Source organism: Bombyx mandarina, chromosome 16 (genome assembly GCF_030267445.1).
Source record: "Bombyx mandarina strain Sakado chromosome 16, ASM3026744v2".
Classification (NCBI taxonomy): Eukaryota; Metazoa; Arthropoda; class Insecta; order Lepidoptera; family Bombycidae; genus Bombyx; species Bombyx mandarina.
This window is the reverse complement of record NC_143222.1, coordinates 6503254-6528739: the sequence shown is the minus strand read 5'-3', so window position 1 is coordinate 6528739 and position 25486 is coordinate 6503254. Positions and strand designations below refer to the sequence as shown.

Genomic DNA, 25486 nt, shown 5'->3' with positions numbered 1-25486 from the left:
TTGTATTGCCAAAAAATTAACAGTATTCCAATAGTGTTGTCTGTTTGTCGTCCAATTCGAAAGCTTCATTATGTGTTAACACGTATCGTTTATGTGTGTTCTCATTTCGTCTAAATAACCGGTCTTGTGCCTTACCAATGCAGACTCATGACATAACATGACTTCATCGACACGGAGCCGCCTAGCTCCAACTGTTGACCCTTGCGCGTTTTTTTTTCCACGGCATTGTCTGAAAACGGATCTCGATGTGTCATTATTGTACGTATTCTAAATATAAAAAAATGTTTAGGTATATTCCCCGTTCCTCATTCAGTTTTACGTCAATAATGTTGTGTTTGATTTCATTTTGCTTAATCTGGATTCTAGGTAATCTAGGTCTATTATTAATCCATTGATGCCCAGAGTCGACACTCGACACGTATTGAACATCTGTTTTTTTACTCGCAGGTCCACTGTCCACACGTGTGTAACTTTACTAAATAAGCTAGGATCTGGTACAATTTGTTATAAAGTCTTAGGACCGCAATGGGTTAAAGTACGTACATAATTGATATTATTTTTCAATAAAATTCGTGGATGCTATGACAGTTTTGGTAACTTAAAACAAAAAGTTTCAGTTTAACAAAATATCTAATCCAAATTTATTATTATATTAAACGAAATCTTCAACAAAGAATTGTTAATGAACCACAGTGCGACAGTTATGAGTTCATCGACCCTTTTTAAAAGCATAGATATCTAATGTTCGGTATATCGGTGGGACGCTAGCCGACGTTAAAAGCATACTTTCATTTTGTCCCCAAAGTCTGGTCGCCGGCTGCATAGTTACAAACGTTTTAGACCACTTTTTCATTGTTGACCAATCAGGATTTCATGTTCCGTTACTTAATCTCATCCACGAGTCAGTTTAAGGCGAAATGTCGAATGCAACGTCCAAGGACGCTATTTGACGTATAATTTCTTTCGTGTCTTAAAAGATATGATCTGAAATTCCATAAAATCAGTGCTTATGTAGGTCATAGTTTATAAAAGAAAACGAAATAAATAATAAAAATTATCACCGAATACGCATTAGCAAATCGTCTTATGTTGTTTGTTTTCAAATCTGCTTAAATTCACCTAGTACCCACTCGCGTTTCCGTCAAAACGTCATTAGTCTAATTAGCTTCAAGGACTTCGGCCGTATAACAACAGGTTTTATTACTGTGTCTCTCTCGCAAAGAATACAGTAATTTTAATCGTTGTCGTTTGATGAAACATTATATAATATGCGGATCGAATTGACACAGCGACACCGTTCTACCTATGCCTTTAAAGGTACGGAAATGCTAAAACTGCAAATAGCCTACAGCGTTTTGGGTCAAGTTTCCGAGTTATAAATGTAGAACAGCTTCGTGACCTATTCCCGAGTGCAAGCGTGCCGCGGTACTATGTACTACGACGAGTGATGAAACTATTATAAATCTGTTAAGTCAAATAGTACTGCTTTTTTTCTTCTTCAAACGACCGTAAAACTTGGTTTTATTGGAATTAATAATTTAATTTATAAATAAATAAAAGAATTTATTCAAAAAGACAGGTTTTAATAGTTTTGTCGTTAACATTTTTTTATACGACTGTTTAAAAAGCAGAATCCTTTCACAGTTCATGTATAGGAGTTTGTTAATTCCAAAATAATTTTTAAATTTTTGAATCCACTTCGAAAGAGGTTGTGTTTCGTCAGAAATATTATAGCATCTAGAGTGACACTAGCTATATAGCAGTGCAATTTTTTTGTTAATTAATGATAATGCTTCACTGGTTACCAGAGCTCCTCATCATTACGTAAAACAACCTTCTATTTATTCAGATATTGAGCTAGTCTAAAAAAATATGTATTCGAATAATATCATACATCAAATCGATATTGGCGTTTGGCGCCAAAAATACTGACAACGGTGGTATTAACACGTCCTCTGCTTCAGCTTTGGAATCAGGTCAAAACGTACTCAAAACATGGGAAAGTTGAAGCAAACGATGGTCTTACCTTGAATTATGTAAAAACTGGCCCAGTACCAATATTACTCTATAAAAAACATGGTTTAAAACTTTGTAGTGATACGTATATGCTAACTAACACAAACATACAAAAAATAACAAAAAACGTGTTTTTTTTTTCGTAAGAAACTGGCAATCAATGTTCACGAACTTCACACCGTAATGAGTAACGGGACACGCAAGCGGATGCCGAAACACGCAAGGGGGTTGAATTTAACCCGATAGCGGAAAAAGGAGAGACTTTTTTTTCGAAACTTTATATAATAAATGTGGTCATTATCGTCCAACCATTTCTTTCCATTCCATAAGTTTTTATTTATTACTTTTATTTACCACCTGAAAGGATACTTTGCTAATTTAAAGAATTAATGTTATTTGGATTATTTTAATTTGATCATAATAGTATGATGCAAAACGTTGACGTAGTTACTAAACTGGTTTTGTTCACACTAGTGCTATATACAGAACTATTGCTAGTTTTTTTTTTATAATTTTTTTATTGCTTACATGGGTGGACGAGCTGACAGCCCACCTGGTGTTACTGGAGCCCATAGACATCCACAACGTAAGTGCGCCACCCACCTTGAGATATAAGTTCTAAGGTCTCAAGTATAGTTACAACGGCTGCCCCACCCTTCAAACCGAAACGCATTACTACTTCACGGCAGAAATAAGCAGAGCGGTGGTACCTACCCGCGCGGACTCACAATAGGTCCTGCCACCAGTAATTACGTAAATTATAATTTTGCGGGTTTCATTTTTATTACACGATTCCTTCACCGTGGAAGTCAATCGTGAACATTTTTTGAGTACGTATTTCATTAGAAAAGTTGGTACCCGCCTGAGATTCGAACGCCGGTGCATCGCTCAACACGAATGCATCGATCAGAATTGAAATTGAATATAAGAAGACGGAGACACACTAAGTTAATCTTTCAATTATTAAAACCATTCCAAGGTCCCGTGGCGGCTGATTCTACACAACGGTCACTTGGTATTGCATTGTCTGAGATTTAATTTGTCTTAAGAATTAAAGTAAGGCCAGTGTATTTTAAATCCAAAGTACATAAATTTAAGCGTTTATCAAAATTGCATACAGACTTTTAGTCTGTTTGCTGTCGTATATGTAATTAGTTGATTAAATATAATAATCAAACAAGTGTGATGGTATTTAGTGTCTGTTTCAAATGAGTCGGTTGGCATAAGAATAAAAGGTACGCAACGGGCTCGCTTTATTTCTCCGTAGTCGTGATCCTCTACACGAGCACAAACAATTCTTGGTTCCTAACATAATTTACACGTCATATCGAATCCTCCCGATCCACCAATGGTGCTTTAAGGCTCCTCAAGCACCGGTCACCGGAACCCGTCGGTTCGGCGAGTAAATTAACATACAGACACAGCCCACTGAGTTTCTCGCCGGATCTTCTCAGTGGGTCGAGCTTCCGATCCGGTGGTAGATTCTGCGAAGCACTTCTCTTGCTAAGGCTAGTGCTCGCAACGTCCTCAAGTTAGAGCCCCGTGAGCTCACCTACTCGCTCGGTTATGCGGATATAGACTCTAAAGGCTACCACCAGCTTAGTTAGGGAAAAAAACCCATAATTTTATAGTCAATTGATTTACCAAATTATGATTATCCACTTGATCGTTTTCGTTGTGTTTTTATGTTACACAGTACAATTTACCCATTAACAATTATTGTCAAACTGCAGGATTTTGTTTCCCTTAGCCCGCTTATCGCTGGAGTAATAGGTGTAATGAAGGACTCATCGGAACGAAAACGCCTATCTAAAATCAAAAACCACAAGTTGTATTTTATTTAGTGTGGTAAAAAGCTAGAACTTTGCATTCATCGTAATTTTGTAAAACATTTGGTGTCCGTATGTAGCGTAGCTAACGTAAACAATGTTATTATTGTATATAGTAAGATTGGTTATAGAGTTATAAATGAGAAAAATAAACGACTTTGATTTAAAATAAGCGTTTTACAACAACAAAAAAGGACTATATAGGTTGGTCTCGTCGAGATGCTGTTTACATAGAATCATTGTGACTTGTAATTTTATAAATTGCAATTGTAGGTAATTGACGGAAAAAAACAAAGGAGCTAAAATATTTGAAGTGGGTCTAAAGATTAGAAATTTCAAGGTGCGGTTTAATCTCGTTTTTAATTTTATAATTTTCTAAAATGCGGCATTTCTTTTGCAACTTTGGTTTTACTGGTGGTAGGACCTCTTGTGAGTCCCCGCGGGTAGGTACCACCACCTTGCCTATTTCTGCCGTGAAGCAGTAATACATTACTGTTTGAAGGGTGGGGCAGCCGTTGTAACTATACTTGAGACCTTAGAACTTATTTCTCAAGTGGGTGGCTCATTTACGTTGTAGATGTCTATGGGCTCTAGTAACCACTTACCACCAGGTGGACTGTGAGCACGTCCACCCATCTAAACAATAAAAAAAAACTACCATTGCGAAAATTAATTAGGGTGCACTTTTTCACATTATATATTTAATTACAATGTTTTGAAGTACGTGTTTGTAGATACTTAAATGTTCTTTTTAACAGGTGGAAAATACTCGTCTGGACAGTACACGTACAAGATCTACCATCTGGCGTCCAAAGTTCCGGCCTTCATCAGGCTACTTGCTCCGAAAGGATCTCTCGAAGTACACGAAGAAGCGTGGAACGCCTACCCGTACTGTAGAACAGTGCTGACGGTAAGAACATAAACTTGAGTTTATATACAGGGTGTTAGCAGATCGTTTTCGAAGCCGTAACCGGAATAAACTAAAGTAAACAAAACAATACTTACTAATCGCATATTATGTTGTCTTTTTTTTATTGCTTAGATGTGTGGAGCCCATAGACATCTACAACGTAAATGCGCCACGCACCTTGAGATATAAGTTCTAAGGTCTCAGTATAGTTACAACGGCTGCCCCACCCTTCAAACCGAAACGCATTACTGCTTCACGGCTGAAATAGCCAGGGAGGTAGTACCTACCCGTTCGGACTCACAAGAGGTCCTACCACCAGTAAAATTAGTCGTATTAGTAAGATTCTTTTTTTTTATAATTCAAACAAAATATTTTGCACGTTCTTTTTTGCAACAGCTTTGTTGAGTTTTCGATTGTGATTTTTTTGTGTGTCTTATTTAGTTTTTCGGCAACGATTCCAATAGGTATATCCTCTACGCACAAAAAATCCATCCGTGATTTTAAAAATACACTAATGCTGAAGCTCTTAAGTATACACGAGCCTGTTGAAAAGACTTCCTTATTTTGTGTTTAACGGTCTCGAGACAGTTTGAAATAATGTACCTAACCCGTGAAGCCTTCGTTATTTTAATACGGTTAAGTTACTTTAATGTCATGCGTTCTTAGAACAGGAAGGTGGTATCTCGTTGCCGTGTACATAGACTTCTTATATACATCAGAGCAGATAAGTTTCAGTCAACGCAGGCGAAAAGATCTAAAGCTTGTGACATACAGGCTTTTAGTTTAGTCTATAGCTTCAAGTCCCCACTTAATGTCAGTTATAAAGTGAGCTAATGCGATTATGCCAGTTTTCAGCATTACGTGTCCACCTTGTTATAGTGAATGAAGCATTTATGTAGATGCATTGATGGTCAAAAGCATAGTAGTGACTTGACTGTGTCGGATACAATTTTGAATATGCAATTTCGAAAAGGGCACATGTCGCATATTTTGTCAAATACGTTTTTTTCATATATATGTAGTTTTGAGGCTTACCTACACCCATTTTATAATAGTTCCAGTATTTTTCAATTGCTAATTAACACTAAAATCTATATCAAAAATTAATATTTTAAATTTTACACTGCTTTCAGTCAGTTTTTTTCATTTCCTGAACATTTTACATTTTCAGAGATGTGCCCTTTTCGAAATTGCATATTCAATTATATAGTTGGATTACTAAGCCCAAAACTCGTGCGTTGTGTTGATCGATTGTGCCAATGATATCGAAATTGGCACGTGGAATTTTGGAACTTGGTAACGTGTTGGTGATATTTTTAATTTTTTTTCAGAATCCCGGTTACATGAAGGAAAACTTCGTTATATGTATAGAATCGCTGCATTTACCGGACGCCGGCGACCAATACAATGTGAGTTCTGACTTCCTTTCAACAAAAATTTCATGTTTACTTTCTTCGATAACTTTTTTAAACACTACTGTGTATTTATATTTTTTATTGACGTAAACACAAAATTGAATATTTAGTGTTCACATTTATTATTGTTTTCGTATTTATTGTGTAGGGATAAATGGTTCTAAGGCAACGGTCGTTAATATCAGTGTACTCATAATAGATACGTATTATACTAACTAGCCTTTGATATCGTAATTATAAAGCACTCGACATTAGTGTACTTAGAGTAGGTATCTGAAGAATCGCAAGTTGAAAGTACCAAGATACGAAAACGACTGTTGTGTGACAGCACACATTCAAGACTTTTATGGTTGTGTGTATGGTCAACGGTAATAACATATGTCAGCTTGTTCGTTTGTGTGAGTGATGCATTGTTGTGAATTTATCGCCCAAATTTACATTCTAATTGTGGTGTTAACTGGTTACCGAAACCTACAGGTATAAATAACATCGTGAACATCACAGCTGACCTCGAGATATGAGGTCAAAATGTCAATTGTTACGAGACGGAAATAGGAAGTTTGTGGAATCTATACGAGCTGATTTGAAATTGAAACTCGCATAGAACAGTTGTTGCTATAATACAAACATAAATTTAATCTTTACATAGCGGCAAATTTCATTCAAGAACAATGGTTAGGTTATTATTTAAAAAAGCGATCCCCACTCTAGGGTCGTATCAGGGATAGTGAACATTGGGCTTCTATCGTGTTAGACTTCCAAAGCTTTATCGCGTCTAGAAAATGTAAATGTATTTTAAAATGTAAAGCCCCATAATATTCGTTGAAATATTTCTTAATGTGTAATCTAGTATTTGATGAAGAGGTTAAAATGTTGGAATAAGATTTTGCAGTAAAATATCTGCAGAATATTTAAATAAAGGTACATACACACAGTAAATTTGTTTTATCGGGGCTAAAGAAAATATACAGTTTCGACCTTCCTAACGTCTTTGATATGTTTTAGATAAAGACGTTTCACCATTGAACTACGTAATTTTCATATAACTTTGATAATGTAACGCGGAAGTATTATTTAATTTCGTGTCGCTTCTTTTTAGTTTTTTTGTTTTTGTTTTGACGGATTCGGCTATAAATATTGTAACATTAGTGTGTTTATTTAGTTTGATAACTAGTTACATTATTCGTTTATCTCCGGCGAAGAATAATTTTTGTGAGCGCAATGTACGTGTGGGCAATAGAAAATCAATTTCAAATTGAAGACGTCTTAATGTCTACTTGACGACCTGGGCCTCGAATCAATGCGGAAATACATGAAGTCAGCGTCAGAACGTTACTTCGATAAGGCTATATGATAATCGCCTTATCGTTGCCGCCGCTGACTACTCCCCGAATCCTGATCACGCAGGAGACAGTCACCGTCGACGCCCTAGGCACGTCCTTACAGATCCATCAGATCCAATAACATTTGCATTAGACGCCTTCATCTCTAACATTAACAGCAGGCTTAGGGACCCCGGTAACTGTTCTCGTCGAACTCGACCAAGAGTTCGCCGTGCAACCTAACCCATGCATCAGCCCGCTGAGGTTCTCGCCGGATCTTCTCAGCGGGTCGGAATTCCCATCCGGTAGTAGATTCATTCGCGAAGCAGTTGCTCCTAGATCGCCAAGAGACTCTTTAGAGACGAAACTGGGAATGGTCAATAAGCGCTCAGCGTACTTTGAGCTGGTCGTTCTTGCAGGTTGGTAGATAGCTTGCCCATCTAGAACGATAAAAAAATCGAGACTGCGATTTGGTTGTGATTTGAAACACTTTTTAGAAACTGCAGAGACTCCGGTTCGTTTTATATATACCTGATGTTCTATGCGGATTGACCTGAATACCGCATCGTAACCTTGTTAAGATGAATACTTATATTTTTCTAAAGAAACACTAAATTATAGTAATATACTTACATATGTGTGCGAAATTGATTTAAAGGATTTAAATTATTATTCCATTCATAATTAAGACATAGATTGACTCGGATGATTAGTAGCGTGACTGCGATAATAATTATCGTTTTAGTCTTGAATTACCAACACTAGCAAGTCTGCTTCGGGAACAGCCCTCCTACATCCAGTGGGAATATTTTTTTGGAGAATAAAAAGTTAACGATTCTTGTATTCACAATTCAAATCGGAACTGAATTACGATACATTTACGTCATTAGTTCGTTACGTAATTTTTCCAATAGAAGTTATTAGTGCATATAATTGCTAATAGCATACTCATAGACACTATCCATCGGTAAATGGTTGTCAGTTGGAACGAAGAATAGATAATAAGGCTTTTGGTTAATCTGTATCTATACTAATATATAAATCTACAGTGGTTTTTACGGATGTTCCGTTATAACTACTGAACCATGCATCCGATTGACTTGAAACTCGGTATCCATGTAGAAAATACATGTACTTAATGGATAGCCTAATATTTATATGAGTGTTGGACTCCCTACACCAGTTGCGGGGGGGGCGTTAATGATGAGAATCTTTGTGGGGTGAGAAATAATAATGTTAATTTTAAATGCCCAGCGAAGCGGACGGGTACAGCTAGTAGATACATAGATCTAGTGATTTACATGCGGTAGTTTCGTGAATAAAAAAACGAAATATGTATGTGCATATATGTATATTCGAAGGCTAAGTTGCGTATATTTTTTGCATAAATTGCTCTGATACGGATTGGTGTTTATATTTTTTTTTTCTTTTGGGATCTCGACCTCAAGACTATTATGTAACTTTGAAACTAAAAATGTTAATGTATGTTTTGATGTACACGTATTCTTCGCCACGGCTCAAAGCACAAACAAATTTGATTTGATACATTTCAGACGCATTGTTACGCGAATATTTATATAGTAATCGGTAAAGAGCCATCAAAATATGTGAAATATCAACAATATATATTGTAATGAATTTTAATAAATATAATACAGATAGCTTTTGCCTCATATTAATACTTTTTGTACTTCATTTTATAAATATTTTGTTAAATAATTTTCATTTTTTTTTATAAAACCTTTTGTTTCTTTCACTGGTGTTACTACGTTACAAATTGTTTTCATGACTTATTCGCCATGTTAGCTGATTGCAGTGTAAGCATGATTATATGTTGATTGGCGTTCTTGAAGTAAAGGCTTATTGACGGCCTCCGTTTCTTGTCGTGGCATTTATATATAGTTAATCGCAAACAATATGATGACAAAAGTAAATTTATAATAAAACAGAACGTAAAATAAACTTTGGATATAATGGGGTAAATGTAATGAGATATCGCGAACTTAGGTAGGTTGTATTGTAAGCCTGACTGGTTAGGTACCATAATCCTGGTAATTTCTGCCACGAAGCTTTTTTCCCTGCCTAATCTTTGGTAGCCAATTAGGCTACTAGTATTCCTAGTAACTAGTATTCCAATTAGGCGCGAATTGGAATAATAACGTAGGTAACTGAGAGCAGTCTTTTACTGCATCTACCACTGGATTGGAATCGCGACCTATTAAAAAGCAATATGTCATAGCAGTTTGGGTTTTAATATCTTTTAGTTTTTTTATTTATAGCTTAGACGTGTCAACAAACCCTATAGAAATCATAACGAGAAAGTTGCTACTCACCTCGAGACGTGAGATCGAAGTCTTAATAGTATTGTAAAGCGGCTGACCTATTCTTCAAATCGGAACACATGACCTGCTCCGTTGCTCCCAATAGAGACAGCCCATTGAGTTTCTCGCCGGATCTTCTCAGTGGGTCGCGACTCCGATCCGGTGGTAAATTCTGCACTGCTCTTGCAAAGTGTTAGCAAATTCTCTCAGATCGAGGCCGTGAGATCACCTATCCGCGCATACTCGGAATAGCTTCTTAGACTACTGGCGAAATAGGCCTCTTAGGCTAGCAGCGAGATAGGTAGGAAACAAAGAAATAAATTTACCGTTTGATTTGATCAAATTTTATCATACTCGATAAATAAATTAAAGACATACAATCATATTATTTATACAGATAGTAAATACATATTCATAAAAGAGTATAGAACCTTGGGAAAACGTCACTTAATTTGCTTTTTTTTTTCTTTAAGCCTATTCCTATGTCTACTTTTGTTGTTAAAAAGTAAATTCGAATTTAATGCAAACTAATAAACGATTGCATCAAATTTAATATTCAATCAATATACCGAACGTATATTTTGAGGTTGTCTCGAAAGTACTGTCAGTATCCATTAATATTCCCTGAAACTAGGTCAAGAAAGGTTTCGGTTCTAAAAGCAAACTAGGTATTTCTATCTTGTTCGGTTTTTATGAATATCGGTCAAGTAGACCACTATAGTATGCCTGATTCAACTTCCGCATGTGGATTTTGTTTGATTTTTCTTCAAATTTGTAAAGTCAATGAACGTAATTAGCTCACAGTCCATCTGGCGGTAAAGCATTTGTCGAAACTAATCAAACATTATAACGTGGATGTCGCCACACATCTTGAAACACGAAGTCGATGTTTTAGCTTCATAATAGTTATCCCACTCTTCTAATTGAAACGCATGGTTTACATCCGCCAGAAATAGGCAGGCTAGTGGAACCCGCCCATGAGGATTTATAAAACAATGTGAACTACTACCACTAAAAAACAATAGTCGTTTTTAAACGAGTTAAAGTGACAGATATGAAATGTTCAAATTGAAAATATTTAAGTACTATACTCTATTTCAATTACGAAGTCCCATGAGACAGATGTTATTATTATTACTATGTTGTTGTGTGTGAATTAATTCTATAATGATTTAGATTGATTGTGTATTTTTATATGATGTTTACGACCATGATGATGATTACTGGTGGTAGGACCTCTTGTGAGTCCGCACGGGTAGGTACCACCGCCCCGCCTATTTCTGCCGTGAAGCAGTAATGCGTTTCGGTTTGAAGGGTGGGGTAGCCGTTGTAACTATACTGAGACCTTAGAACTTATATCTCAAGGTGGGTGGCGCATTTACGTTGTAGATGTCTATGGGCTCCAGTAACCACTTAATATCAGGTGGGCTGTGAGCTCGTTCACGCGCATCTAAGCAATAAAAGTAAATAAAAAAATGAACAAAAAATTATTATTATTTCAAATGATGCGAAACGTGAAGAGTTACGTTCTAAGATGTGTCAAAAGGGACTTCGTAATTGGAATAGAGAATAAGATGTAGGTTAATTCAAGGTTTTGTAAAAATTTTATTATACCTAACTAATTTTCGTAGAAATTATAATCTTCTTACCCTTATCACTTTGGGTTAGGCACAGTATAAATGCATGTTCTAAATATCGTTCGTTTTGGATTACAGTTTTACAGCTGACGTGCCTTACGTCAACTCTCTTATTATGACAACTTCGATATAAATTCGATAAATAATCGTACGATCACCCACTTTTTACTCGGGAACCGATTTTTATCAGTTAATGCGTGAAACTTAAAGTGTAATTCGCGATAAATATCGCACGACGTCTGATAAAATAATGTTATGTGTAATCTTTTAACAATTGTTTTTTTTTATTTAAGCATTATCAAATTTTTATCGTAAATACCTCTTTTATTTGGATAATTAAATGTCGTTTTCAATGAAATAACCCTAATAAAATATTTGTTATTTATACAAGGTTGATTCGAATAAGTACTTTAAATTCCTAAGTTTAAAGGTAAACAAAAAGCCTACAGTAAGATCGTAACATCTGTAAAGTTTAGAGCATTAAATTGCCTGTTATTGTTTTTCATTTATAGCTGAACCATTAAAACACACATGAAACAAAAAAAAAAAAAATAAAAAAAAATAAAAAAAAAGTAGCCTATGTTCATCAGGGACAATGTCGGCTTCTAATGGAAAAAGAATTTTTCAAATCGGTCCAGTAGTTTCGGAGCCTATTCGAAACAAACAAACAAACAAATCTTTCCTCTTTATAATATTAGTATAGACTAGCTTACGACATCAATTTTAAAGTCACTACATTTGAAACATGAAGTTTATGTCTCAATTGTACATATTTATACAACTGTTATTTTATCCTTCAAACCGAATTGCATGACTTTGCGGCAGAAGTAGGTAGGATAGGCCTTGTAACCAACTAACAAAATAAATCATAACACAACCAAGTTTTCTATTTTCAATGAAAACTTGAGTTATTCCTAATTTAAATGTAAACAAAAAAAAACTATTTTTTAAATGAAATACTACATTTTTCTCTATCATTAAAAATGATTACATATTTGTTTGTAAGACGAAATAAACAAAGCGCTTGGTAGTGTGCCTTGCGTGCTCACAACACGTCCCGAAATTAGTACTTAAGATAGAAATCTAAGGTATTTATGGTAGGAGTGAACCATTACATACGAATTATGCTTGTTTCAATTTTGGTATTCCACTACGGAGGGTGCCGTTACGCATAGGTTGGTAACGATAAAAAAAATTGGGAACTTGCACTGTATTTGAACGTATGTTTAAGGGCATGACTTAAAACGCATTGTGAAATTTCAAAGAATTAGCTTAGATTAGGTATAGCTAGCAGAAACTTCACAAAAAAATGTCTATATAAATATACCTACTTGAATCAAAAACTTTGTACCCCTTTTTACGAAAATTGCGCGAACGGAGAGCTAGATTTCTCATACTTATAGAGAATATAGAGAAGGACTGCAGATTGTTAATTTTTTTTTTTTATTATGGATAAAAGTGACATTAAATCAATAAAAAAAACATTACCTACACTACTAGGTATGTATTTGACCCACATATATGTATACTCTTTGTTTATTGTCAAACTTTTGTTATTGTTTAAAGTCTATGGTCAAATTGAGAATAGATTAATATTATTTGTCTATAGTGTAGTCTTGGTGAAATTTGTGATTATAGAAGTATGTAATAGTCTTCGACAATAGAACCATAATAACAATGTTCAAACTTATATTTTCAATTAATATAGTTGAATTTCGACTACTGGGGGACCACTAGTCTTAATAATTGGCACTCAAAAATTGTATATTCGTAATCCATCATTTGTGAACTTGAAAAGGACGGTAGGTAGAACGAGGTTGTAGTAAAGCGGGAGCGCGGCCCATGAGGAAATTTTGCTGATTTCGCACATTTGATTTTGTTTATAAGTGGCAAAAGTGGTTAATAACAAATAGACTAAACCCTCAGACACAGCCCACTAAGTTTCACGCCGGATCTTCTCAGTGGGTGGCGTTTCCGATCTGGTGGTAGATTCTGCGAAGCACGGCTCTTGCTAGGGGGTTCGTGTTAGCAACGTGAGCTCACCTACTAGTTGAGGCTACGCTAATATAGCCTCTCAAGGCTCTCAGCGTAGGTAGGAAATAAAAAAAACAAATAGGGATTATCTGATTAGTTAATTGTTTCAGGTCCACGAGCTGCCGCCTGAGAAACTAAAGACCCGTGAGGTGGTCCCCATAGACATTGCGAACGACCCCCTCCCGTCGGCCGACTACAAATCGGAGACCGACCCGACCAAGTTCAAGTCTACGAAGACTGGCCGCGGACCGCTCGTCGGGCCAAACTGGAAGAACGACGTGAAACCGGTCATGACGTGCTACAAGCTCGTCACGGCCGAGTTCAAATGGTTTGGTCTCCAGGTAATCTATACATATAAATAAAATTGAAGTGTCTGTTTGTAATATTGAAATAACCGCTTTTTACTACATGCATATGAATATATATACATACATGCATACATCAAAAATAACATTTTTTACAATTTTTGTCTGTCTGTTTGTTCCGGCTAATCTCTGGAACGGACCGATTTTGACGAGACTGATAGGTAGCTAGCTGATGATATAAGGAGTAACTTAGGCTACTTTTTTTAAGACTAGCTTCGCCCCGCGGCGTCACCCGCGGTACGACAATAACCGCGGGTAACATCGTGGGACTCAGCTATCAATAATAAAATTTAATGATTCCGAAGCGAAGCGAGGGCGGGTCGTTAGTTTATCTATATATATATAAATGAATTGCTGTTCGTTAGTCTCTCTAAAACTCGAGAACGGCTGGACCTATTTGTCTAATTTTGGTCTTGAATTATTTGTGGAAGTCCAGAGAAGGTTTAAAAGGTAGATAAATGAATGAAAATTACATAAAAATAACAATTTTGTTTTTCCTTTGATGTGTCCCCCGTCGGACGGATTCCTTTTGATCTTTTTTAAGTTTATTTTATACAAAAGTTTAGGTATTTTATTTATCGATTAGGGCACTACGAAGTCTGCCGGGTCAGCTAGTATGCCATGAAAATAATTCTAGACGTTGATATACCGTTTCAGAAGTAGTAGTTTTAGCAATAATAATAACACATTTCTATTTTCAGAATAAGGTAGAGAATGTCATCCAGAAATCTGAGCGACGATTGTTCACAATCTTTCACAGGTACTGATTGATGGCTTTATTAGTAAATATTTATTTTATAATTTATCTTAAGGTTTACAAACGAGGACTTTTTTGAATCTCGTTTGACGTGCATCTTGAGATAATATTACTATTGTCATTATAAGCTGGTTGAAATGCAGTAAAAATTGTACTTGGTGGAAAATCGCAATTATTCTAGGCTTAAAATGATGAATGTAATCAACTGAAATTATATTTAGTACAAATTAAAATAGGTTCAAAAATATTTCTATAGACTGTGTCCGAATTGTAGGTAGGTAGGTAGTAATTTTATTATTGAAAACAGTTGAAGATAACAATATACTATATACCAATAAGAATAGTATTATAATCTCAGTATAGTTACAACGGCTGCCCCACCCTTCAAACCGAATCTGCTTCACGGCAGAAATAGACAGGGTGGTGGTACCTACCCGCGCAGACTCACAAGAGGTCCTACCACCAGTAATTACGCAAATTATAATTTTGCGGGTTTTAATTTTTATAACACGATGTTATTCCTTCACCGTGGAATTCAATCGTGAACATTTGTTCATTAAACATTGTATTTCATAAGAAAAATTGGTACCCGCCTGCGAGATTCGAACACCGGTGCGTCGCTACATAGGAATGCACCGGACGTCTTATCCTTTAGGCCACGACGACTTCAAATTTATCGATTTACCCATTTATTTACAGACAAGTGTTCTGTTCGATGGACGACTGGTACGGAATGACGATGGCCGACATCCGAGCTATCGAGGACCGCACCAAGGAGGAGTTGGAGAAGCTGCGGCGCGAGGGAGAGGTGCGCGGCATGCGGGCCGACAACGAGTAGATAGACGCACGGCGCCCGCACCGCACGCACACACACGAGAGCTGATTGAATTATGAATTCAACTTGGTTACTTAGGTACGTTGACTAAATATTCCTGTGAGTATAGTACATTATATTAATGAGGCCTATAAAACCAAAACGCAGCTAAATCCAATTCTGTCAAATATTCAGGTAAACTACGAAAATCGTCCTAAACACGTCATTACGGATCCTCCCGATCCACCGAAGTACTGCTCTTGCTAGGGCCAGTGTTAGGTTTGAGCCCCGTGAGCTCACTTACACGTCAAGGAGTAGCTGAAATTACTTAGTTCGGGTGGGTAGCTACGATAATCTATATTTTAAAACAGATTTATAAAGAATGACAATATTACTAATAATCTGAATTTTAAATGATAAAACTTCGTTTATATTTGAGTGCAGAGTAAAAATAAAATTTTTGAACTGAATTCGCTAGAGATTTAACTGCATTTGTTATAACATGAAAACACTAAAGCGCGTCCAACTAACTAAACTAGATGGCGCCACAGTTAAGTCATTTTGCGACTTTAAAGGCGTTTAGCTGCCTTTGATTTTATAGGCCTCATTTTATTAGGTTTTCGCGAGTCCCACACGAGATTAAAAACACTTTTACGGTTTAACTCGAGCTCGTACTGTACGTGCGTGTCGGTCGGGCAAATCTCGCTATATCTCTCTCTAAAGCGAACTTTATAAAAGGATGAGCGATTACGTAAAGTTTCACACCGCCCTGCGATGTTTTAGTACAAATTTATTTATGCTTATTGGTGGTAGGACCTATTGTAAGTCCGCACGGGTAGGTACCACCACCCCGCCTATTTCTGCCGTGAAGCAGTAATGCGTTTCGGTTTGAAGGGTGGGGCAGCCGTTGTAACTATACTGAGACCTTAGAACTTATATCTCAAGGCGTGTGGCGCATTTACGTTGTAGATGTCTATGGGCTCGAGTAACCACTTAACACCAGGTGAGCTGTGAGTTCGCCCACAAATCTAAGCAATAAAAAAGAAATGCACCCGAATTCAAGAGTGCAAAACTGTATTATTACTATTTTCGACTAAGGCAGTTTACACGTTGTGGAAACTGAGAATGAGAGTGAGACAAGAATCAACTTGAATCGATTTAGTTACGCCGGTGAAATAGAGAAAGAGAGAGAGATAGAGATAGAAAAATATCCGGTCAGAATTGAAAACCTCAACTTTAAATTTTTAAGGGCGAGATTACACCGTGTAAGTGTTTTTAATGGCTGTAAACATAGTTTTTGAAACTATTATTAGTTGGATGTTAAAACGTTTAGTGGGATATTTTCCCTTTGAAAAGCAATAAAAAATTATCGAGTTCCGCACTCGGTACGCATATTTTCACGTTCATATTTATGCCCGAGCTTCGAATTCTCGAGATTGTTTTCTGACAAATGAAAATAATTCACGTCTCAATTGGAATTATGTTGAAAAATATTCAAAATTTATTTCTGCTTATAAAACAATAAGATGCCACTGTGTGTACTATATATATATATATAGTTATTGTGTAAACGCTTTTACTCGACCGATTCAATTCGTAATACAATAAGTCGAGAAAAAAGGCGATACAAAAGAAATTCGTCGATATGTGATGCTTGGGCATAGATTACCATTAGGTAAATAATAATAGTTATTAAAGTGCGGCGTAGTTAATATAATAAATAACCATTAAGCGAATGTAGTCAGTGGTTGTTTTCAGGTAGTGTTGTCGTTACCTTATTACTGATTAACACAATTCGATATAAATCTTTGACAATTACTTATTAGAAAATCGATTGGTGAATAAATATAGTATAAAAGCATTTTATGTCAACGGAAACTATAAATTTTCAGTTTAACTATTAACATAATATATTTTGTTAAGTTGAAAGGTTCGAAAGAACCATTTGGGCTGTTGTGTATTTATATTAATTGATAGTAGGTAAATTAATTGAAAAGAAAGTAAATATTGTAAGTATCTTTGCGCAATAGTATATCCTAGTTTCGTCGAGAGTGGTTCTATGTGAAATAAAATATTATTGGTGCAGAAATATGTTTTAATAATAGCAAATTATGTGAAGTGGAATTTTGGTTTATTGATAACTTTGGTGTTGCAAGACGAATATTTAACTTAACTATGGTTTAAAAGGTCATTGGGACGTTCTCTGGTAAATTAATTGTAATTGTAAATTGGGATGTGGTTCAATTTGCAACACCGTACCATAATGGCATGTATATTTTTTTTATGAAATAAGTTTCTTTTAACGAATCAGTATTTTAAAATATTGTGTGACATTCCAAACTGTGCCGGTTGTCGTTCGAGCATTTCCTAGTTTGATTTGCCGATTGTTTTTCTCCTCATACAAAATGGCTCTCTGAAATAAGTGCAGTACATATAAATAACCACTTTGTATCATTGTGTATTGTTCAAGAAAATAAACAAAGCAAAATTTACAATTTTTAAAACATATGTAACGTTTATTTATTAATGTTATTTCAGTCTTCATAGCCATGTATTTACAGTCTTAAATAAGGCTATTCAAAGCTCTTGAAAATTTTACGAAGGCTGTATTTCTTTGAAAATTATAGTAAAAAACTTTATGTTCCATTCGTAATTTTCAAGAGCTTTAAATAACGTTTTGTATTTGCTTAATAATGCACTATGTTTTAAGTATTTTTTACTTATGTTGTTATAAGTTTACGTCAAATATAAGATATGTATTTGATTACTTTTTTTTTATTCTGTTGGCCATTCGCTTCTAGCTTGTTTAGTGCTTTTGATATTTGTTTTAAATTAACTTGCAAACGATTTCAAGTAAACGATGTGTTTTAGACCAAGTTATAAGAAAAATTCCGATAGCAATATTATCTAGAGGAGACGGAAATAATGTGCCCTACCTACCATACAGTACATAAATAGTAAAATGTACATATTATTTCAAGTTTATTTGCTTTTGTTGCTATTGCAGTTACCAAATAAATGTACACGTAATTATTATTTTTTTGCTTCCATTAAGTTTAAATAAATTTCCATGTTTACTAATCCCAAGAGATACATTTTGCTAAGTAAGAATTGCTGTTTCACTGTTCTAAGATAGACATCCGTAGGAAATTTGCGTCAAATAGTGTTTTAATAGCTAAAATTGTCAATTTTTAAATGTTTAGCTAATTTAAAGATTTGCATTTAAAATTAATAAAAAAAAATATTGTACCTATTAATAATATTTGTTGTAAAATGTAACTATCGATTTGATGCCAATATGAATAAAAGTAACTTAATCTGTTGCTTTGTTTTTATTTCCCAGAAAGTTTATACTATTTGAATTCAAACTTCAGAATTCAATTGATGAATAATTTAATCTGTTTTGAATATAAATGACACAATATATACAAAACAAAATCAATACTTATATCTAGTAAAAAAGGAACTGATTTTATATTTATTGTATTTCGAAAAAAATTATGACACTAATGATAATTTAAAATTTACTTAGAATAAACATAAAATCAATACCTTTAGTTGTTTTTTGTGCTCAGACTACATGGAATATAAATTTATCACAGGAAAAAAGGGTATCGCTCTTAAAAATGACTTTCAGTCCTAACTTAAAACAAAATTAATATCTAATACATGTAAATAGTGTACAGACAATATTATAAAACAATATAAATAACACTAAAGTACAAGACATTAGTAACGTTTATAGCATTGTTACAAGCTTAAGAAAGCGTTCATAATAAAATCCTTCGTATTAAAAAAAAAACTTCATAACACTACACAAGGATGTAGATGAATTTAGTACCCACCTACTTATCACTTAATGGCTTAGGTCTAATAATATATGAAATTAACCACTAAATTTGGGTTTGTTCGCGACCCAAGCCTACTCCATAAGTAAGGGTTGCCATAAGCTAATAATTGTTTTTTTCTGTACCCTACGATTTAGGCAAATCAGCTCACAACACATTTAAAAGGAGCTTACATAAAAGCTTTTTGATCGCGTTATCGTAATTTATTAAATGTTTTGAAAAGAAAGCTTGTAAGATTTTTTTACTAACTAGCTTAAAAATTAACAAAAACCTCAATTATCGAATGCATTCAATCTATGGTAAAATTAAGAACTCGTTCCGGTTAGTTCGTGTTTATTAAAATATTGTTAATACTTATTGTACAACAAATCTGTCACAATGCTGAAAAGATTCCTATCTAAAATACGTTTTTATTTTACTGCTCATAGTTGGATCAGCTCAGAACTACACGTCGACAGGCTATAGACATCAAAGGCAAGATGGTGGTTATACCTTCATTAAAATACCTAATTTTAATTCCCACATTTATTCAATAATTTCAATGGTTAATTATATGATTTTTAGAATTAAGTTGTTATTTGAACAAAAGCATACAAATACCTGTTTGGAAAATATTGAAATAGTCAAAAGGCCAACGGCAAGCTTTTTTCGTTAATTTAATGAATCTAACGAAAACTATCTCTGTGTTATAGGAGATTAAAATAACAAAATCATTCTGAGTATAATTTTCAAATTTATAACCAATTAACACGACTTAGTTAAAAATGATCAAGAACTACTGACTCACATAAATTCAATTACACAGGCATGATGGTTGAGTAAGTTTAAAAGTTTTAAAATCTTATTTTGAAGGCGTAACTCAATATTAGAATGAGTACATTTAGGTCTTGAAGACGATTGGTTCCATTAGTTTGAAAAAACAATTAATGTACTAAATAATTATACTATAAATTCAACTTGAACCATTTGTTATTATAATGGGATGCAATCATCATCAGTCTACAGACATCACTGCTGGATATAGCCTTCCTGCAGGTCCATCACAATGACCAGATTCTTCAGGTTCCCTTGAGCTTCAATAGGTAAGTATGTCAGTCCATATTGTCGGAGGCTTGCCCAAAATGACCATACAAGGGTCATATTTTATTTCTACTTATTTAACATCCTGTCTTCATTTTATGATCGCAGAAAATAATCAAATGGTTACATTAAACATTATTAAAAACTAGAGAGCTTTATTGAAAAAAAAAATAGTTATTATAACTTGTGTGAATTCGTAAATTAATTTGTGATCCTATCTATAAATATTCTCTAATGCTTGTGTTGTGTATCGTATCTTCTCATGTCGTGACTTCCTGAACAAATCGGTGTATTTTTTTTATTTTTATTTGACTACCATATGGGAGAATATATTTCAATATTCCTATTTATTCAGTTCTGAACAGATTACAGTTTTATTGCCATATTAGATACAGAAAACAGTAACCAGCAAGGATACGCTTTTGTTTTTAATAAAAAAACTAAGTTCCTTAAATTATTAATAATAATTAAAATATGTGCAGCCCACAAAAAAAATTAAACTTAAATTGGCCCATTGATTAAAAAGGTTGCTAACCCTTGAGTTATTGAATTAAAAAATATCTTAAATTACACATAAAATTTTCCTAATTAACTACACTGTCACAAAAAAAAAAACTTTAATTGGAATAAGAGATCAATTCATTGTATATGATTTTGTGTATTTTGATAGCTTCTTTGATGCAGCAATGTCCAATGCAATTTAAACAGATACAATCATATTATTCAATCATCAACTTCTAGTTCAAGTTCAATATCAACCAAATTAACTTTCCTCAGTGTATTTATTACCATGTACCTGGAGAACATGACATACAGATACCTAAACCACACCATTTGTGAGGAATGGAGTTTCATGGCTCTGACTATTCTTCTGCTTTCTGTCCATCGCAGAAAATATCTGAAACATAAATTTTGTCAATATTTATTTAGTGTTACTAATTATGTAATTAAGAATGTAAATTCATTTCTAAAATATACATTAGCAATGAAAAAAAAAAAGAGTTACATTTTGAACATTCATAAAAGATAAATACCTTTTGGAAGACAAAATGAAACTGAGTGGTAGATCTAAGAAGCCCATGTATTTCCTCAATATATTTACTGAATCTAATGTGTAAACTGTACATTCTGGAAAATTTATGCACTTATTAATTGTTACACATTTCTTACTTAATTATTTGATTTTCCCTAAATATTTTAACTCACTTTGAGGCATTATCTTTTCGACGAACATGAAAGCAACAGCATAAAATACTGCTGAATGATTAGGATGAGAAGATACACCTCCTCTGTCAAACGTAACCAGTGTGTCTACTGCTAAAGATTCTAATTGATGATGTATCAACTTAGCAATAACAGGCACAGGCCATTGTACTTTAGGGCTATCTTGCAGTCTGGTGTCATTAATCAGGCAGATATTTTCAACTGGTACTCCTAGTTCTTGGCAAGCTGACCAAAGTTCTTTACGCCTAACTTGACCTTTACCTTCAAAATTACCTAAAAAATATATTTTTTTGTTTTATTATTGAAATGTGATTTTTGTTACAAAATCCGCAATTAAAATAGTGATTTAAAGTTACCATTTGACAAACATAGTATATGCACGTCGGTACCCTGTTCACACAATCTAAAGATCGTTGGTCCGAAAAACATGCATTCATCATCTGGGTGTGCGATAACTATGAGCACTCTCTTCGCTCCGAGTGCTCCGCGAATTCTTGTCGGAAGCTTTCGAGCGTACCGTCGATATACAGCACCACATACTAGTAAATAACTTAACACCCATGCACAAATGTACAATGCAAAATTTTTCACATAAACTAAAACTTCTGACAAAATTTGCAAGTAAATATTATACAAATATTCCCAATCGTATCCCAATATTGACAATAACATTTCTAAGTAGAAAGTTTAAAATAGATATTACTTTAATTTACCCATTACTATAAATTGAAATTAAAAATGAATAAAAATTAATCAACCTTGTTTATTTATTAACGGATTTTAGTCGGATTGGAAATTTGGAACTTAACCTATTTGGAAGGGCATTTACTAAATTTTACTATAAATATCATTAGTTTTTTTTTAAAGGGATTTTATGACCCGGTAACTGAGACCTTTAAGTCATGTCTTATTTTAATTTATATTCATATTTTTATGAACAATGATATTATGTAGTGAAATGATATGAAGATGATTAATTTGAGACATTAATCAACTGAGGTGAAATTAAATGAAATGAAATGGGATGAAATATAATCTCAGTAAAATGATGGTCATTTACTAAGATTTTTTCAGTGGACTTTTTGGAGGATCCCGAAAAGTTACGTCCAGCGGCTTTGTTTCATTTTCCCACATTTGTGCACTTTCACAGATATTAAACAGTTAATAAACCATCATTATTACACGTTTAAACCTGAAGAAACACTAAATAGACAAAATAAAACAAATCACACAACTTCACTCCTCGCGTTCCCGCTAAAAAGTCATATAAGTGATTATATACTCTTTGCAAAAAGTCCTAAATATCATTAGTGTTTAATCTATGGCATAGATTATACACTTAATATATTCGAATCTATGGTATTATTCATAGATACTGTAATAGTGTTTCGTTTTTTCAACTAGAAAGGTGAAAGTAATATACTACACACCTTAAGCTGTATAATATTTATATTTTTGTTTAAAAAAATTTATAATATATTTTTTATTGGCATTGTAGGCAGACTGATGGTGAGTCGCCGTCACTCCTGGACGTCAGCAATGCTAGGGTCAGAACCAGCTGAAGTCATGGTCCAGACGGCTGGCTGCTCCTTCGGCCGGTCGTAGGACCGTCGAGGCGATTCGCCCGGTCCTTGTGGATTGGGTGAATCATGACAGAGGACGCCTCACTTTCCGGCTCACGCAGGTGCTCACTGGGCATAGTTGCTTCGGTGAGTTCCTGCACCGGATCAGAGCCGAGCCGACGGCAGAGTGCCACCATTGTGATTGCGACTTGGACACGGCAGAGCATACGCTCGTCGCCTGCCCCGCATGGGAGGGGTGGCGCCGTGTCCTCGTCGCAAAAGTAGGAAACGACTTGTCGTTGCCGAGTGTTGTGGCATCGATGCTCGGCGACGACGAGTCGTGGAAGGCGATGCTCGACTTCTGCGAGTGCACCATCTCGCAGAAGGAGGCGGCGGGGCACGTGAGAGACGCACAATCCCACCGCCGTCGAGCGGGGGCCAGGGAGGCGGATCTCGCCCAAACCCTGGCCCTCTAAGTGTTTCGGGTCCCCCCTCACATGTCGGTCTGGGGACTGGCGAGGGGGGCCTAAGAAGACGACGTGCAAGCTGCTCTGCACGCGTTTTACGCAAGAGCATCCGGGTGATGGAAGGCCGGCTATCCTCGACCCACGCTGGTTCTGACCCAGCGAGGTATTCCGTAGGATAGCTCACTCTAACCGGCGCCATCTAGGCGGGCTCCGGATAGCCTGCCGACCGAGAGGGCTGGTGGTCGTGGCGCCGATGACCGCCAGTCCGGCGTCCCGAGGGGGAGGGTGATGGGAGAGATGTGCTCCGCACTAAACGCTTAACTTTCCCCCCTTTGCCTCTTCATGAGTTCTGTCTCATGCGAGGTTTGGACGTTGGTTGTTGAGCGACAGGAGGTTTTAGTCAGTTCGACTCTGACATGCTCCGCCCTTTATCCCCAGTGGAGGGCGGAAGTCCGGCGATTTCCTCCTGACCAAAAAAAAAAAAAGGGTCAGAACCAAGCTACTGCCTACCGTTAAATTTACTGAATTTTTAAGCTATTGCATAGCTTTTATCGCGGGCCGTGAGCGCGGCGACCGAATCATGAAATTCCGTAACGGAAAAAACCTTGCACCCCTCACTCCACCTACCATGTAGCTCGTGTTCAACATATTCACACGTTGCGCTTGTGTAGTGTTTGTGAATAAGCGCATGGCGTGACGTCACACTGTATGCGCATCATAAAAATCTGCCCATCTCTCTCTCGCGCGGTCTAGCTTATGAGTGTGAAGGGGACAGTTAATGTTTTGCTTTTATTAATGTTAATTAAAGCGTGGTCTTGTTTTATTATCGTTTTAATATTAAATTACCTTTACTTTAATTACGTTTTAATATTAAATTAGTTTTAATATTACTTTACCGCGGCAGTTCCCGAATGCCACACGTTTTTTTTTATATCTTTATTTGTTGATAGGTGAGAAGAGACTATTTCGGAAAATAGCTGTAACCCCTTAGTCCTATTTTTTTCATGGTGTCTCTGATCCACAAAATGAAACGATAAAACTAGATAATGGAAGTATGTATACATATAGATAAAGGAGTAACAGAATAAATAAAACACGTCACTAGCTGGATGCGTTTACACAGTTTACAGGTTTCCTTGGTTATGTTTGGATGGTTTCAGACATAAGCCGCACTACGGATATTTCCCGCAACTGATTCTAAAACCACGAAATGTTACAAAATTAACGCGAATAAAAACCGCACCAAAATTAGTAATCCATAAAAGAAATAGGTGGGCGTACACACACTTTATGTAACCGCGGGCGGTTTTTTGAAAAGTGCTATAATATAAATACATTTGCGTATTTTCGTATCCACGAAGCGAAGTTTTGGATTTGGGAGCACATTGAGCAAAATTTTATCAAAGTTGGCATAAGAATGACTCTCAAAAACTCTATTGGGAGAGAGATGGCTAAAGGCCTGGATATCGACCGTATAAAAGACTAAAATAATATGGAGACTAGATCGGGTGGATCCATCAGGACGTGGTTAGGGGTTAGCGGTGACGCCATAAATTATGGTGACGCCTCCTTAATGTGAATAGGAGGACTTTTATGCAAACGGTTTGAGTTTGTTATGTTCTCTTAGAATGTGTTTCCTGAGCTACGTTTGAGTACCCCTGTGGTAAGCATGAGTGCTTAGAACGGAAACCAAACTAACCGTCAGTAAGAATGCCTTCGGAAGACACGAGGTCCTTGCAAAGCAGACGTCGCTCGTCGCAGTTTGCCTAGAGATATAAGGCTAATCTTGCGGTACGAAGTAGTGATTAAATTAGTATCGAGTATCAAGAGCATCGAGTATAGATTAACTTGGTGTAACTCTAAAGTATCAATTCTAGTATAAAAT

At 35.5% G+C, this 25486-nt stretch overlaps 2 protein-coding genes across 2 annotated transcripts in view; one reads left to right on the top strand and one right to left on the bottom strand.

Annotated features, from left to right (window-relative positions):
* The window catches only part of vib (phosphatidylinositol transfer protein vib), a 28954-nt gene extending 10212 nt beyond the window's left edge, over window positions 1–18742 (top strand). Inside the window, exons 4-8 of the mRNA XM_028179507.2 lie at window positions 4604–4755; window positions 6087–6164; window positions 13595–13825; window positions 14551–14609; window positions 15306–18742. Coding sequence (XP_028035308.1) covers window positions 4604–4755; window positions 6087–6164; window positions 13595–13825; window positions 14551–14609; window positions 15306–15444 — 659 coding nt within the window. The 3' untranslated portion in view covers window positions 15445–18742. The remainder of the gene's footprint in view (window positions 1–4603; window positions 4756–6086; window positions 6165–13594; window positions 13826–14550; window positions 14610–15305) is intronic.
* Window positions 18738–22836, bottom strand: PIG-L (phosphatidylinositol glycan anchor biosynthesis class L). Its single transcript, XM_028179465.2, has 4 exons — window positions 21929–22836; window positions 21555–21845; window positions 21383–21476; window positions 18738–21246 (listed from the first exon to the last, which is right to left on the bottom strand). Exons 1-4 carry the CDS (start codon window positions 22242–22244, stop codon window positions 21072–21074), a joined length of 876 nt encoding a protein of 291 aa, XP_028035266.2. The 5' UTR covers window positions 22245–22836; the 3' UTR covers window positions 18738–21071.
* Between the last annotated feature and the right edge of the window lie 2650 nt (window positions 22837–25486).